This window comes from Notechis scutatus, chromosome 1 (assembly GCF_049901735.1).
Source record: "Notechis scutatus isolate UNSWTSFEM ecotype Mainland chromosome 1, rNotScu1.2, whole genome shotgun sequence".
NCBI lineage: Eukaryota > Metazoa > Chordata > Lepidosauria > Squamata > Elapidae > Notechis > Notechis scutatus.
The window spans coordinates 103,815,444-103,832,279 of record NC_142009.1 but is presented as its reverse complement, the minus strand read 5'-3'; the positions used below and the strand labels follow the sequence as shown (position 1 = coordinate 103,832,279).

At 35.9% G+C, this 16,836-nt stretch overlaps 1 protein-coding gene across 1 annotated transcript in view; it reads right to left on the bottom strand.

Moving 5' to 3' along the window:
• Positions 1-16,836, bottom strand: part of LAMA4 (laminin subunit alpha 4) — a 116,358-nt gene that overhangs the window by 49,687 nt on the left and 49,835 nt on the right. Inside the window, exons 4-10 of the mRNA XM_087973282.1 lie at positions 16,199-16,279; positions 14,552-14,766; positions 10,603-10,698; positions 8,027-8,178; positions 3,406-3,516; positions 2,027-2,138; positions 805-972 (exon numbers count right to left, since the gene is read on the bottom strand). Coding sequence (XP_087829408.1) covers positions 805-972; positions 2,027-2,138; positions 3,406-3,516; positions 8,027-8,178; positions 10,603-10,698; positions 14,552-14,766; positions 16,199-16,279 — 935 coding nt within the window. The remainder of the gene's footprint in view (positions 1-804; positions 973-2,026; positions 2,139-3,405; positions 3,517-8,026; positions 8,179-10,602; positions 10,699-14,551; positions 14,767-16,198; positions 16,280-16,836) is intronic.

Genomic DNA, 16,836 nt, shown 5'->3' with positions numbered 1-16,836 from the left:
AAATTGAATTAGGAAGGAACGGGAACATTTTAATTAGTTAATGTTTTATAAAATATAAGTGATGGGGGGGGGAATTAACTATGGAGAGCTTATAATTGTTCCCATAGAAGTATGATATTTAATTGAAAAGTAATGTTAAAGATGTTAAGACTTTAATGAATATTAATATTAATGATAGAATTGAATTGGAATGGAATGTTGTTTTAATTATATTATACATTTATAATTTTTTCTTTTTTTAAGAATACAGTGTGTATTTTAAGAATGTACCAAGCAGAATCCAAATGGAAGTTATGTATTATATTGAATGTTACAACTTTAGGGAAAAGATATAAAGGCGTCATACTCCAATCAGTAGCTACAGGAGAAATTTTGTTTAATGAGAAAAGATAATAGATAATTGAAACAGGACAGACAAAAAATATAAATACAATGATTTGAATTGAGATGAGATAATTAAAATAAAATTGAGAAAATTAAAAGAGGGGAGAAGCTATGCAGAAAATGTAAAATAGTAATAAGATATGGAATAGAATATAAAAATGAGCATGAACCTGGATTTGTGTCTGTACGAAGAAATGTAACCCGGTATTACGCTACTTTCAAAAAAGATGTTTTATTTGTATTTTTTTTTCTCTTTGTGAAAACTCAAATAAAATTTACAAAAAAGAAAAAGAAAAAGAAAATCCTACATAATTTAGGGCCTGAGTATCTTAAGATCACCTTCTCTAAGTTGAATCTGCTCATCTGATGAGATAAATCAGAGAGGACTTGCTGAGGGCCCAAATCCATAGAAGAACTCACAGTCTTGAGCTGCTTCAGACTCTTCATCAGCAAGTTGCCTCTGGAAGGTGAAAGGTCTACGAAGTCTGATGTCCTTCAGCATCTCTTCTGCTGCTCTGACCTTCTGAGCAATATCTTCAGGCCTCAGATCATGCTCAATACCATAGTATTCTGCTTTGCTGCCAATTTCTGTACACAAAGCAGAGGCATATGATTCAAGATAATTTTTTGTTGTATATTTTATTGACAAAGCTGCTGCTGTCCTTTCTAGTTATGTTCCTTCAAATTAGTCACCATTTTTCTACAAATGTTTTTTTTTCTCTTTGCTTGAATCAGAGCACCACTTTGAATAGATCAGAGGTCCTATACTTTAGGTCAGAGGTCTCCAAACTTAGCAACTTTAAGACTTGTGGACTTCAACTCCCAGAGGAGTTAAGTCTTAAAGTTGCCAAGTTTGGGGACCCCTGCTTTAGGTCATGACTTGGCAAAAACGCACATGTTGGCTGGGGAATTTTGGCAGCTGAAGCATATACATCTTAAAGCTGCCAAGGTTGAAAAACATTGATCTAAAGGTCTTGGAAATTTTCTTCATTTGAACACCAAAAAATGCCAATATGTTGGTGGCTCTACTGACCAGAATCTACTGTATATAGGAACTCTTCAAAGCACATTGTGGTTATGGTCCTGCTGCTCTTAGCCTTTAGCCTTTGTTCCATTGTAGGAAGGAAGAGTCATTTCTAAGTTCCTAAATTATTGTGAAAATGTCCCAGTGTGGTTTATTTGGATAACTGACTTTTTTTTAACATAGAAATGTCCCAGGGATAAGGTAGTTCCCACATTTCAAATCAAATTGTTCAAGGATTTTAGAAAGTATCTGGATCTGTTTCTTTATCATTCTGTGTTAAAATTAGCTTGCATTCTCAAGATACACATAACATTGTTCTAAATATGTACTACAAAGAGTAGAAAAAGTTGAAAGCTGCTATACAAATCTGATCTCCTGATACAGAAAAAAAAATTAACAAATTTTCTCTGTTGTTTTGGGGTGGGATTGGGAGGGTATGTATCAAATAATTTGATTAGTAAAAACTATAGCTGTGAAAACTGGATTTTAATTCTGGTTCTCTTCGTTTATATGTTAATTTTGGACAGTTTATAAATGTTCCTATAATTACCTTTCTCCATTGCCAATTCCACGGATGTACCCTATTATTTATATGAATCAGAAATGCTCCCAGTTTACCTTGTATGTTATCTACAATATTTCCAAGTTCTTGTGCAAGAATAGTAGCACGCTTAATGGTCTCCATAGTTTCCTTCTGCAGCTGCTGACCTTTGCCTGATTCTTGATTTCTCTATGGAAAATCAGATGTTTGGAGCATGAGTATCACATTTTATTTTACATTTAAATCTACAGTATGAAAAAGCCTGCATAATGTAACCAGATGTGGCTTCTGGCTGTTATGGACATGAATATCTATGTAATATGTAAATGATATTTGACAATGCTGCAAGAAAAGAAACCACTGTCTTTCAAAAAATGATAGGTATTTTTTTTGCAAAACAATCTTGTAGAAATCTTTCACACTTTGGTGTCATCCTATAATTTTTCTCCATTTTCTATTTGTTTACATTCAAACTGACTCCCATTTAAGGCCACAGAATTCGTTGCACTTACTGTACTTGAGAGTTGGTCCTGTACCATAGAGTTTTCTGCCAAATGTAGTTGTTATAACCATTGTTTTGCTTGTATCATGGAAATGGACAAATTGAACTCTTGAGGATGCCTATATAGAACTTGAAGTCTTTCCTGCAGTTGCTGTACCTGTTATTGATCACAGTTGCTGGAACATGCAAAAACTATAATGCAAATTCTAAAACAGATTTGCCAACATGAAATTTCCAATTGGAGCTTGATTTTAAGAGAATCATTTTAAAAATCTATTGTTCTGACAAAACTTTTGATCTAACCGTCAACATTTTCCAAACAAAAAATTATAATAATTTATAATTTATTAGAAGAGCATAGCCTAAATACTCCAAAATACAGCTTTACACGTGTTTTTTAAAACAGCAATAGCAATAGCACTTAGACTTATATACTACTCCATAGTGCTGGATTGAGTCAACCTTGAGCCAGTCAGGATCGGATTCCTGGCTGTGAGCAGAGTTAGCCTTCAATACTGCATTCTAACCACTGTGCCACCACAGCTAACATAGAAATGAAAATAAAATATTTATTTTCTCACGCAGTAGTAATAATTAGCACTCTGATTGTTGGCAATGAAAGAAAGGCAAGTGTAGACAATATATGACATTACAACTTTACACTTTTCGTATTTTTCAAAATTTTCCCCACTCTGTGTGTGGGGAACACACACACACACACACATACGGGGGTGGGGGTGGTGGAGAGAGATATATAGGATCTATTCAGGAAGGTTAAAAAGATGCCAATCATGCTTACTTGAAAAAAACCATGAACTTTGTTATTTAGCCTGTTTTTGCTTACTGATAGTATTACTGGTTCATGGAATTAGCAGTTTACTTCTTTAGCGTTATTAAGCTGATCCCACTCAAGGCAAGAGAAATATAAGATGGAATAGAACATAATAAGCAAACCTTTTCATCAAGGGCATCAATTTTCCTGATAAGTTCTGTCATTTCATTTGCAGCAGCATTAACCTGGGTTGTCTGAAGAGCAGAATGATTGTCCTTCTCGGAGAATTTTTCCTGAATGTAACAATGATACAAATTTGTTTCATTGTTAAAAATGATCTTCATTCTTTCAAGGTACTTACAGACCAATTACCTCAGGAATACATGTATTAATGAGCTTCATCACACGAATACAGTTGTGATGTTCTGAATGTCAGAAACAGAAGGTTGGAATGGATCTTAGGCATAAGGCAGAAGTTATGAGAATTACGTTATGATTAACTGATGCTTATTTAGTGCTTTATTGCATTTTAAACTGAAACAGGCTGCATAGTCTCTACATGGGGCTTCACATTCCTGTTCTGGTTCTGCTTTTCTTTTTCCACACCACAGACTAGTTTGCATATGTGTACATGCCATACCAATGAATAGTGCACAGGAGGGGGTCTACTGTTTGTCACAGGCACTGTACAAGCAATCTAAGCAAAACTTTTGCTAAGGTTCCATATATTGTTTGCTTCTTTTGCATTTTTCCCACTTTTTCTGTTGCATAGAAGAAACACACAGTCTGCATAATAATGGCATTACTCAAAATAGAAAAATAATTGGTGAAGATGATGGATGATGAGATATTCAAATTGACTTCTTTGAGAGAAGAACAACAATTATTATTGACTGCAAACATTTTATGGGCTTTTTGTAAAATAGTCAAAAATGAATTTATGACTTTGATGATAAGATAGGGTAGATTATAGAAAGAAGAGGGTCATGTTGTAACCTCAGAGTAAAGGGTAATGTATAATTGCATTTAATAATTGCTGTGAAGAAGTGTGAAAACCACTTCTTTGTATCTTTTTACATTTCTTTTCTATTTTTCTTTCCTTCCATCTTTCTGTTTCTTTTTTTCTTCTGATTTATAGTATATTATTTTGTATTAGTTTTTATCTTCCTTTGTAAATCTATACACAAATGGGCACATACTCAGAGGCAGTATAAGCATAAAATCTATTCATGAATCTGTTTTGGCACCTATCTTTCTCGATATGTCATGATAGATTGATGAAACTCTATTGTGTAGTTCTTTGCTCCTTAAGTCCAGAGTCTCTTATCTTTTCCTTAGAGATGATGGAAGACAATTCCTTCCCCTTTTAATAGATGTGGTTTTGATAAGTATCATGTGACCATAGGCAATCCAGATAATAATAGCTACCCCTTTTTCTTTTTACCATGTTCTATGGATATGAACATGGTCTAGCTGTTTAGAATGCAAAACCAGATTTATACTGAGAATATGATCTATCATCCTGGTCATGCCAATCTTTTAAAACATTTTAGGAAAGTAAATATAGATCCATTTAGAGGAAATTCCATTTCTTCCTTTTAATTCCTTCTATTTTCCTCCTCCATTTTATATTCCCCATTTTTTCTTATTTATTTGATTTACTTTGAGCATTGATTTCCCAGTTTATTTCAAGAAAGCAAGGATGTTTACAGTAACAATCAATATATTAGCACTCCAATTTACACTAGGTTTTATAGAAAGAAAATGGAACAGCAGTCAAAGTACTTTAACTGGATAACACATACTAATATTTTCGGTTTTAGTACCAACTTTCAGAAAGCTATTAATGAGAAAACAATTTGGATCTTCTCTGCAGGAATGTTTCAGAATTTGATGTGTCATCAAATTGCTCAATAGTACTTTCAGAATTGTTAAGACATAAAACGTTTCTCCAAAATGATATCACTATTGGGGAAAAGTTGTATAGATGAAAGTAATTCACTGGATATTCTGGTTTTAAAATGTATAGGGCTTTAAAGGTCAAATAGTAGCTAGAAATGGAGAGTATGATATAGCTGTTTCAAAGAAATGGGAGTTATATTTTTATGTACTGTCTCTGTTAGCCAATCTGCTGCAATATTTTCATTTGCTTTTCAAAGACCACTGTATACAGTATAGAGCAGAGCAACAATTAAGATATGGTGGAACAAATGCAGTGAGTCATATAGATGATTTTAAAAATCTTGTCCACATCCTACATTCTGCTATTCCGTGACATATATGTCACTCTGACCAGATGTTTTCCAGGTATGGGTCTATGTACTGTAGTTCAGCCTCAATTAAATACTGGCATTGCTGGAAAAGGCTTAGAAGCTGGCATCCAAGGTGAAAACCAAACTCAGAAAAATCTCCTTTGCTTTCAAGAGAAATACCATTCTGTTCAATACAGGATGAAACTTCAAGTAATCATTAGAACAACTCTTGTAGCAAGATTGACTTTCAGTGGTTAGTCCACATTAATTCCATCACCATTTTGAAACAATATTCAGAATGATAATATCCCTCTCTGAAGAATAAAGCAAGGAGACCAAAGAGTAAGTGGTGACCCTAAATCCCAAACTTCAAATTACCTTCTACAATGTTTTCATGTAGTTGTTCAATAACAGTATAATATAGAACCCATGGGACAACTGCAGGCAAAGAACTGCTTCAAGAAATCACCACAGTTCATATTATCAGGTGAAAAATACATAGAGAGTATTTTTCTTTTAATGCCTTTTGTTTGTTTTAATTTAAAAAAAACTTAGTTGAAAAAGTTTTTCTTATCCCTTTGTTTTGACACCATCCATGACTTCTTCGATATCATCCATTGAGAAGCTTGCATCCTCAGTACCAAAAATGTTAATTCCCTCCTTGCATTAACCACCAGCCAAGGTGTTAAATAACAATAACTAAATAACTACAATATTAACATCATTTCTGAGACTACATCTCCAGGAAGGACAGAAGCATAGCCCCCTCCTGCCCAGCATCTTGCCTTCAGCTTCAATCCATTAACATAACATAATATTACAAGCAATGACATTAAAAGTAATCGAGAGACCCAACAGAATCAAAGGAATGCACTCTTCTTGCTTAATTCCTGGAAAATGCCCTTCATCCAAGTTATTTTAAAATTGACCTCATTTTTTTATTAATAAAAAAACTCCCAACCACTGAGAGATCAGTTTTTCCATACAGCTTTCCAATAGCTGATTAGTGGCAAGACTTACTCTGCAATTTATTGTTATATCACCTGCCCCCACTTGTCAATTCTTTCAAAGGGAGGGAATCCATAGATTATCTCTTTCCCCCTCCCTCTACTTCACTTTTTAAGAAGAAATTGGACAGTCATTTGCCTGCAATGGTGTAGGGTCTCCTGCCTCAGCAAGGGGTTGGACTAGAGAAGAGAAGAGAAAAGGGGGTCGAGCTATTTTCCAAAGCACCTGAAGACAAGACAAGGAATAATGGATGGAAACTGAACAAAGAGAGCTTCAACCTGGAAATAAGGAGAAATTTTCTGACAGTGACAGCAATCAACTAATGGAACGGCTTGCCTTTGGAAATTGTGGGTTCTTCATCACTGGAAGCTTTCAAGAGACTGGACTGTCAAAAATGATGTAGGGCCTGCTTGGGCGGGGGGGTTGGACTAAGTACAAAGTACCTTCCAACTCTGTTAATCTGTAACTGTATAGAATGGTCCCTTCCAATTTTGTTATTCTGTTAATACTTAACTGCACCCTATCAAAATAATTTAGGAAAAAAGATGGTGACCAACCAAAGGCTTACAGCTGAATGGGAATTAACAAACCTAAATCTCTTTTATTCTTGACTGATACTGTCCATTCACTATACTCATGTGCAGTGCATGTATGTCTCTCTCTCTCTCTCTCTCTCTCTCTCTCTCTCTCCCTCCCTCCCTCCCTCCCTCTCCCTCCCTCCTTCCCTCCCTCTCCCTCTCTCCTATCTCTCTCTCATGTCTTTGTATCTAAATTTCTACTTAAACAAACTAAACGAATATATGAACTGAGTATGCTACAGAGCTGTGTCTGAGATTGTGCAAGCTGAAATTGAAGTTGCCTTAGTGGTAATAAATCTGGAATGACCATGGTACGCATATCATGTATTATTTCATTGTGACGTTAATGACTTGTAAACTTGCTGAGCTTGAAATTTCTGCAGACTATAAATCGATCTATTTATAGAATCGTAGAATCATGGAATTGGAAGGGACCCCAAAGGTCATTTAATCTAATCCTCTGAGATGTGCAGGACAATATATTAAGCCATGCATAAAAGGTGACTATCCAGTCTCTTCTTAAAAACTGTAAGACAGAACTCACAACCACCATAGGTAAGATGCTGTATAGATATTATTCCAGGGAGTTTTTGTTATATTTAAATGACTCTTGGTAGTTGTAATTTATACTTGTTATTTGTAATCTTTGTTTCTGTGGCAATGGAAATTAGGTCTTGACCATCTTCCCTATGGTGCCCTTTTATGTATCTGACTGCTGATATCATGCGTTGACATGTGTTCTATTTTTTCATGGCATGTAATAGCTGAGGAAGGAGCAAATTTAAAATGGAACAGAATTATTATTTTCTTTGTAGTGGCCCAGGTTTCATATCTTCTTTTCTCCCACCATAATTTTTTTTTACCTAAATCTCCCCACTCCTGTTTATTTTAACTCTGAATGGAAGCTGTTTCCGGAAACGTTTTTTTTTTTTTTTATGAGATTGAAGAATGAAGAAATTAGGTACCTTGAGGATAAAAGTAGTGGTATTGAGGTCATACAAGTGTTTGTGAGCTGCAACTCCAGTGGAGATGCTTAGTAGAATTTCTTTGCTTTCCTCAATGGATTGGATTGCCAGGCTGATATCATCAGTCAAGTCCCAAATGCATTTGTCACAACCTAGCAATAAATGAAAATGCAGACAGTTGAAAAGGATTACACATTTTTGTTAGAACCCTGCAAAACTCAAGTGGCTTTTTTGCTTTATAAAATAATGTTCCTGCTTGTTTTCCCCATTTAGGAAAAGTCTGCCCAAAAGATGTACAGCACAAGAAATTCACAGCAAGAAATTCAGATTTTTGTTGTACAGTTATTACCAGTAATATTGAAATAATAAAACCTTTATATCAAAAATATATAATGTTGAACCCAAATCTTTTCACATTTCTAGATGGCTTTAAATTCACAGAAACACAATAATGTTAGTATACAGTGTTCTCAAAGTGAAACATCTACTGCCTTACCTAACAAGTACAGCATATAATTAGGAAACTATAGGAAATACTCTTTTGCAGGGCAGCAAGAGAAAAAAATAACACTTAAGTGGAAGAATTAATTAAAAGCAAAAGAAAGCAACTATTGCAGAATACAAAAAAGAGACGAAGTTCATATGAACAATTTTCCAAATGTAAATGGATTTTTTTTAATGGGATACTAGACAGATTTTATTTCTTAAACATTTATCTCTGTGAATACCAGATTTAATAAAAGAGATACACAGAACAAAAGACATTGGTCCCTGTTTTATAACCTATCTTTAGCTTAATTTCACAAAAGAAAGATCTTGGGCTGAAGTTGGCCAGAAATCAAGACTGAATTTGGATTTTTAAAAACTAGTTACTTTATTAATTTATGGTCAAAAGCCCAGAGTATCGTCCCCAACAGAATTCAGTTCTTTATTCCTAAATATATTGAGGGGTGACCATTGCCAAAGAAAATGGACAAATCAATAAAGGAGAATATTTGTAGCTCAGGGTTGAAATGATGGGCCCTTGGTGCTCTCTGAGCTTGCTTGTTTTCTTGCAGACATTTCATTACCTAAGTTAGGTAGCATCACCAGTGCTAGTGCTAAATGCCACCTCAAAATAATTGGATGCATTATATTTAGAAAGTACATTTGATCTAGGTTTTCAGGCATTTTGTCCAAAACTTGGCTACATGAACTGAACATTGAAGTAGGTAGAACAACTGTCTTAAATCTCGGTGGGATTAAGTTTCCTAGGCAGATTGGGCCTTTGGTGTAGAAGCCTTCATCCTGTTTCACTTCAGGTTGTCTCCTCTTTGAAATGCCTTTCCTAGGTTGAACTTTTCCTTCTCCCGATGAATCATTGTGGAAAGGAGCATTTTTTTTTAAAAAAGGACCAACATTCCTTCAGGGGTAATTTCTTGGGAGTCACATTTTGGAGTTGAAGCAAGGCATGGATGGCCAGAGCCTACGGTTAGACTTAAGCGTAGCACACAAAATTATCTGCTACAATGTCCTACCAGTCAATGACTACTTCAGTTTCAACCACAATACAAGAGCATACAACAGATACAAACTCAATGTAAGAAAGTACGACTTCAGCAACAGAGTAGTCAATGCCTGTAATGCACTACCTGACTCTGTTGTTACATCCTCTAACCCTCACTCCTTTAACCTCAAACTAACCACTATTGACCTCACCCCTTCCCTAAGAGGTCTGTAAGGGGCGTGCATAAGTGCACCATCGTGCCTACTGTCCCTGTCCTATTGTCTCCATTTATTCGTACCTATTTCCTGTACTCTTACTCATGTTTATACTTTAACCTATTATCTTGTAAGCGATTGACAAATCAAATAAATAAATAAAAATAAATAAATAAAATAAATAAAGTTTATGGGCAAACACTTATTTCCATTCTTCTCTCTCACTTCTTTTTTCTAACATATTCTTGCCTCTTGTTCAGGCATCTGGCTAAACAGAAGGATCTTTCAAAGACCTGAGAACTACAGTCTGCCTAGACTTACTTCAGGTAATTCCTATGCCAAACTTTAATGTAGAGGTAGTCCTCCAATTACAACAATTTGTTTAGTGACCATTTGAAGTTACAATGGCGCTGAAAAAAGTGACTTATGACCATTTTCCACTCTTATGACCCTTGCAGCATCCTCATTATCATGTGATCAAAATTTAGAGCCTTGGAAACTGACTCGTATTTATGATGATTGCAATGTCCCACCTTTTTGTGATCACCTTTTCAACCTTCTGACAAGCAAAGTCAATGGGAAAACCAGATTCATTTAACAAGATTACTAATTTAACAACTGCAATGATTCAATGATTCACTGGAGCAAAATTCACCTAATAACTGTCTTATTTAGCAACAGAAGTGTTAGGCTCAATTGTGGTCATACTTTAAGTAGAGGATTACCTGCAGCGTATTCTAATGTCTACCTCTTACATCTATCATTCCATAAACTAATGCTGGCCAAAAGGACCACAGAATATGTATAATTTGGAGATGTAAACATGGGGAAGAAGGACTGAGTGTAGCAACAGAATACATCCCTGCTCTTCTTACTGATATCTGGGCAATCTGTGACTGGAGCAGGCATTGGAGGTTCTCCGAGGCATTGTCCTGTTCGACGATCACAAGGTGCTCCTCCACAGTTGCATGCTGGGAAAAGACAGGTCAATTTATTACTGTGCAGTTGTTTAAAATGGTAAGCAAGCAAGTAAATAATTATTTCATACTGGGATATTGTGAACTCTCTGAGATAGTTTAAACAAGAAGTACTAGCTCTTTCTTTCTTTCTTTTTTGTAGAGGGTGTTCACTAATAGAATCTTGCAAGACTGGAAGTAATTCTCCCCTCTTTTCCTTTTACTCTCTATAAAACTAGGGAGGGTCTTTTCTGAATACTTCTCATGCCGTCACCCCTTCTGTGAGTTGAGACATCTTTTACATGCCATTTATCTAGCTGATGGTTCTACAATATACACTATACTATACACCCATATCTTCATTTCTTAATTCCTCCTTACCTATTTCCTCAAACTCCCTTCACTTTATTTTCCTTTGCCTGGTGTTTCTTTCCTCAACTGTTTTTCTAGTCTTCAGCCATCTCAATTGCTGCCCACAGCTCCTGCTCTCATGAATTTTTGCTCTCTGTTGTTTGTGTCAATAGAGGTCAGTTGCCCAGGAATCAAGCATGTAGGCAGAAATGTGAAATACTGAAACAACTTTTGACTTTATATTTTAAAGAATTGGTTTTTCTTCCTCATATGAAAAATATTGATCCATCTAAAATACTGAATTGTACTTTGGCTATAGCCTGGGAATCCCTTGCCCTCTTTCCTCTAAAAAGGCACTGAATGGGCTTATAAGAAACACAATGTTTTATACCCTGACCACTTGCATTATGGAGGAACCCTCTGGAGCTTTCTCATTCAGCTGTAGCAGCATACCTACCCTAAGTTCAGACACAATAGCTTCTTAAAGATGTCGGTGTTGTGAATCAATAAAAGTGAATAACCTAAATGCAAATTAGGGGTTGAAAACCTGCACACTTGATTGGTCCTTATACAACAACTTGGGATTGGGCCAGAACTAGTCCCTGATTGGCCACTTTTGGGACTTTTCTTATTGGTTAGTAGTTTGAACTTGTTGCACATTTTCATTGGTTAATAAGGCAGCAGCTAACCCTATAAAAGGGTTACTGCTGCCCATAGCGTTGCTCTGTTATGTTCTATTACTTTATTAAAGAGTTGAAGTCACTGGTCAGATGTCTGGTCTCCGTTACTCTCCATACTTAACAGTCAAGATTCTTTATGCTATTCATTTCATACAATTTTATAGGGGAGAAGGTGCTTAAAATGGTGAATAAAAACAGATGTTACATAATAAATTAAATAAGTTGTAATATAATACTTATGGTTCTGGAATATTTATTGATATTCTTGCATTAGAGAGACCGACAGGTGGAAAGCCATTCTATATCCTTAGTCTGAATTCAATTAATAATTTGGCATTAGAAGCAAAGCTACATCTAGGATTTTATATTATGAGGCCAAGATATGCTTTCCCTTTGTTCAAATGATATAACCCAAAGCCAATAGGCTTAGAAAAATAGCTGACTGATAGTTGATCATAATAAAAAAAGTTTGGTCAAGCATTAATCACAATATAGCATAGTTTAAATTTTATTTTAGCGTACAAATTCAGTATATTCTATTACTGATACTTTCCCTCTGGAAATTTTTTGGGGAGGGAGGAGGCATTGTAGTCAGTGTTAACTTCTGGTCAACTGCCTGGACTAGATCTTGCAGTTTTCTCGACAAAATATATTTGGAAGTGGTTTGTCACTGTCTCCTTCTTAGGGCTGGGAGAAGGTAAGGCCACTCAGTTGGCGTTGTGCCTCAGGTGGGACTAAAACTCAGGGTCTCTGAGTTTCTAGCCTGGTGCCTTAACCACCACACCAAACTGGCCCTTCATCCCTTTGTATATGTTAATAAAGTTTTAGTTATTTGGTTGATTGTATTTGATTGGCTTTACTTGCTTGATCAAAGAGGTTCATTGTATGTACATCCTTTTTATATGTCTATATAGAATGTGACTGTGTAGAGCTCTCAGTGAATTTAAGGCAACATTTATGTACTACCTTACAAACTATGTTATTTTAAGACACAAGGAATTTGGCATTGTGACATTTGATAATAGTTGTTTTTCTATAAAGCAAGAAATAAACATATAGGTTTGGGGAAAATGTATGCAATAAATCAGAAAATAATTCCAGAAACAATTATTGCAATTGAACAATAAATGTGTTTTTTTTTTAAATCATGACCTAACTAATTTATATGTGAAACATGTAAGTTTGCAGCATAACAGCTCTGAGGAAATTACTGACATATAAAAAGTAACACTCTTGCAATTTTGAATGTCTATGCTCTTACATTTAGGAAATAAGGCTATTTTGGTAATGGCTCATTTGCATAATCATGTTAATAGAATATCTGTGATTTCCCATTAGATGCTTGCTAATTTACAATTTCTATGCTCTGACCCTGATAAAAAAAAATAACGCTGATAAAAAATTGCATTACTTTTCATGCCGTTCTTTTAATCTCTGAATTCTAAAAATAAAACTGGCTATATTTCTCTATAATGTTGAAGTGTTCAAAATACTACAGATGAGAAATGAATTTATCTAACACCTGTAGAGAAAGAGGACAAAATTCCCAAATGTATATATGTATTATCTCAATCAACAGACTGTTATCATGAATATAATATAAAGGTCCTTTTTAAACCTTATACTGCTTGAAAGGCTAAATTATTTATTACTTTCAAGAAAAAAAAAGCAGAATAATTTGTGCAATTTTTAAATGTTGGGCTTCTAAAGGATTCATTTTTGGAATACATTAATTTTTTTGGCACTTTTGTCTTATTATGCTTCTAAAATTAGCTTAGTCCCTAGGATGGGTTGGTTTTACTGTGATATAAATGTATACATTGCATGATTAACGCACTACTGCAAAGCAGACAGATATCCTTTATGGATAATAATATCAGTATATTAATCTGCCTTGCTGTAAAGGCACAAAGAAGCCAGATCCAGAGCAATAGGAATTATATATCCAGTTATAAGCTATATGATATTTAAATGAAAGTTCTGAGCTTAGTGGCACTGTTCCTTAGCAATGTTCCTCCAATACTAGAGCTTTTTAAGAAGAGATTGGACAAGCATTTGTCTGAAATGGTTTAGGGCCGTGATGGCGAACCTATGGCATGCATGCCACAGGTGGCACGCAGAGTCGTTTGTGCTGGCACGTGAGCTGCAGGCAGACTTACCTCAATGCGCATGCGCGCGCCTCACAGTTGATTTTTGGCCGGTTTGAGGCCTTTTTTGGACTCCCAGAGGCTTGAGGAAGGCTTCTGCAGGATTTTCAGGTGAAAAGTAGGCCCATTTTGTCACTTCCTGTTTTTCCAGAAATACCAGGGCCTAGTTTTTGGCCTATAAAGCCTGCAGAAGCCTGCAGAAACTTTCCTCAAGCCTCTGGGAGGGCGAAAAAGGCCTCAAACCAGCCAAAAATCAGCTGTGAGGAGCAGTTCACGTAAGGGGGCGGCAGGGGTGGGTGGGGATTGCATGCTTAGGGGGTGTGGGGAGGCACGCATTGCCTTCTGGGTGCTGACACATGAGCGTGACCATGCAAATGCACACACAATTTTTGGCACAGGAGCTCAAAAAGGTTAGCTACCACTGGTTTAGGGTTTCCTGCTTGAGCAAGAGGTTGGACTAGAAGATCTCCAAGGTCCCTTCCAGCTGTTATACTGTTTTTGTTTTTTAATGTTTGTATTTCCAATGTTATTTTATGTATCCATAAAATCTGTTCTTCTTTGCTATAAACTCACCAAACTATTTCTGAGGGAGATGGGTGGTTTAGAAATATGCAATATAAATAGTCAAGAGAGGATCAATTTTTCATGCAAATTCATGGAACATATCAAATATTTTACAAAATGTAGTACCTGTGCATTTTTTAGCTATTCTAGCATCCCCATAATAACCAGGAGCACAGAGCTCACAATTGAACCCTGTGGTACCACGCATGCAGTTGCGACACTGGCCTGTCACTTCATCACAATCCTCAACGATCAAGTTAGGATCCGAATTGCCGCTGCAGTCACATTTTTTGCAAGTACTGCCAATCACCAAAGGGTTTCCATAATAACCTGGAGCACATCTGGAGTGAAAATACAAACCCAGAAATTATTCATACGCATGTCTTTCAGATCTTTTGGCCTGGTGGCATTCTGGGGGGGGGGGGAGGGGGGGATAAATCTACAACAAGGTAGAAATTTAGAGCACTTCCCTTCACCCAGAAATCTGATCTATTGCTCTGACCTCCAGAGTTCCAAGATTGAAATTTGCATATTGCTTCCTTACACTTATCTAACACCAATATTTTTCATGAAATATTTCCAGCTTCTTTGAAATAGCAGATTGGTGAGGAAAATAAATTATTAAAAAAATCATGCCAAAAGGTCATGCTGTAATATAATTTTTCACATTTCATCCACTTGATATATTCTTCAATTTTTTGACATAGGTGTTCAAGAGATTTGAAAAGAGTGTTTTTTTGTTTTTTTGTTTTTTAAAACATTGTTTCCTGGGGCCATGGGGTGCTGCTTGCCCTTTCAATGGGAAATCAGCTGAAATGCAGTTTATTCTTACTTAATTCTTAATGCTCATATGCAGAGGTGTCAAAAACGCACAGCATCACTGGGACGTCATGTGATGTATCACATCTTTTTTTCCCCTTCACTAAACCGGGTGTGGGTGTGGCCAACATGTGATGCATCTGGCCCACGGACTGTGAGTTTGACAGCCCTGCAATTTTTTATGTATGTAAGAACACCTCTCTTTAATGAGGGAACTGAATTCATTGAGGTTCATGTTAACTTGTTCTGATCCTGGACAAATTTTTGCATTCAGTCACTCCATGGGACCTACCCAAACGAAAGAGAGCCTGCTCATAGAGTCATCAGGAATGCAAAAGTGGAGCTACAAATGATACATTTCTTTCCCCCGCCCCTAGCAATTGCTGCCCTGGAAATGCCTGAAACGGCTTTGATTTCTAATAGATTTAATACACTTCAACACTTCCATTATAGAGTGAAAATGGCCCCCAAATCCCACCACTCTCATAGCCTCATGCCATCAGCAGCCTGCTCCCCATGGCCTTAACTTTTTTTTAAAAAAAATGATAATGTAAGTGCAGCTCCCAGATAAAAAAATCTGTTTTATGCAAGCTTTTTTTGGTCTTTATAGGTTGTTCCTCTCATTCATTTGAATTTCCATTCCCATTCATTTGATTTATATAACCTATCCCATGCTTCTCTTCCTTTCCTTTCTTCAGTACAGATGGATATATGATGGAGACTATTTATGCACCCAAAGTGTGATGGGTACTTTGTACACTTGTGAGTTGCATATGAATGTGAATTCATTCTTACACATTTCTTAATGCTCATATGTATGTAAGAGCACTTCTTTAATAAGGGTACTGAATTCATTGAGGATCATTTCAATAACTTCAGTCGGAGCAAGGAATAGAGAAGTAAAGCAACTGCATTGCTAAATTGAGATTTATCATTCTTAAAACATGTCCATACCTTTCGCAGTTTGACCCTGCATACTGTTCTTTGCATTTACAGCGCACCACTCCATTTTTTCTGTAACAGGAAACTCCAAAGCTAAAAGTATATTAAAAAGTCATTATTAGATATGATAATTCACATACTCATGAATGTAACCTGTACAATACAGAATCTCAATGGGTTTACATTGAAAACCTTTGTTCATTTATTGCCAAATGTGGGAATACCTCATCCTGATCTAAGGTTTAGCTACTCCTAGAAGATAAAATAGAGATCATAAGCAATGAACTCACTAGCCAGTTTTGAGTGACTTCAAAGTGGGAATCTTAGTTTAGAAATAATATAATTAGTAAATGAAGTAGCTGTTATTTATGCTGGTTGTTGATAGCAGAGGAACAAAGAGAAATCATATTTATTTCCAACTGGTTTTAGTATGAAAACATATGTTCAAGCTCTGTCATTTCCTTCATTTCAGTCCTTGGTTGCTTTGAAGGAGAATTATTACTACCAAAAATGCCAAGTGGTGTATAACTTATGTACATGAACCTCTTAGAACCCTTGCAACATAATTCATTCAGATTCCATTGAAGTTAATTAGATTCAAACCATAGGCAATTGCCTGCTATGCAGCCTTTGTAAGACTATTAAAAAAA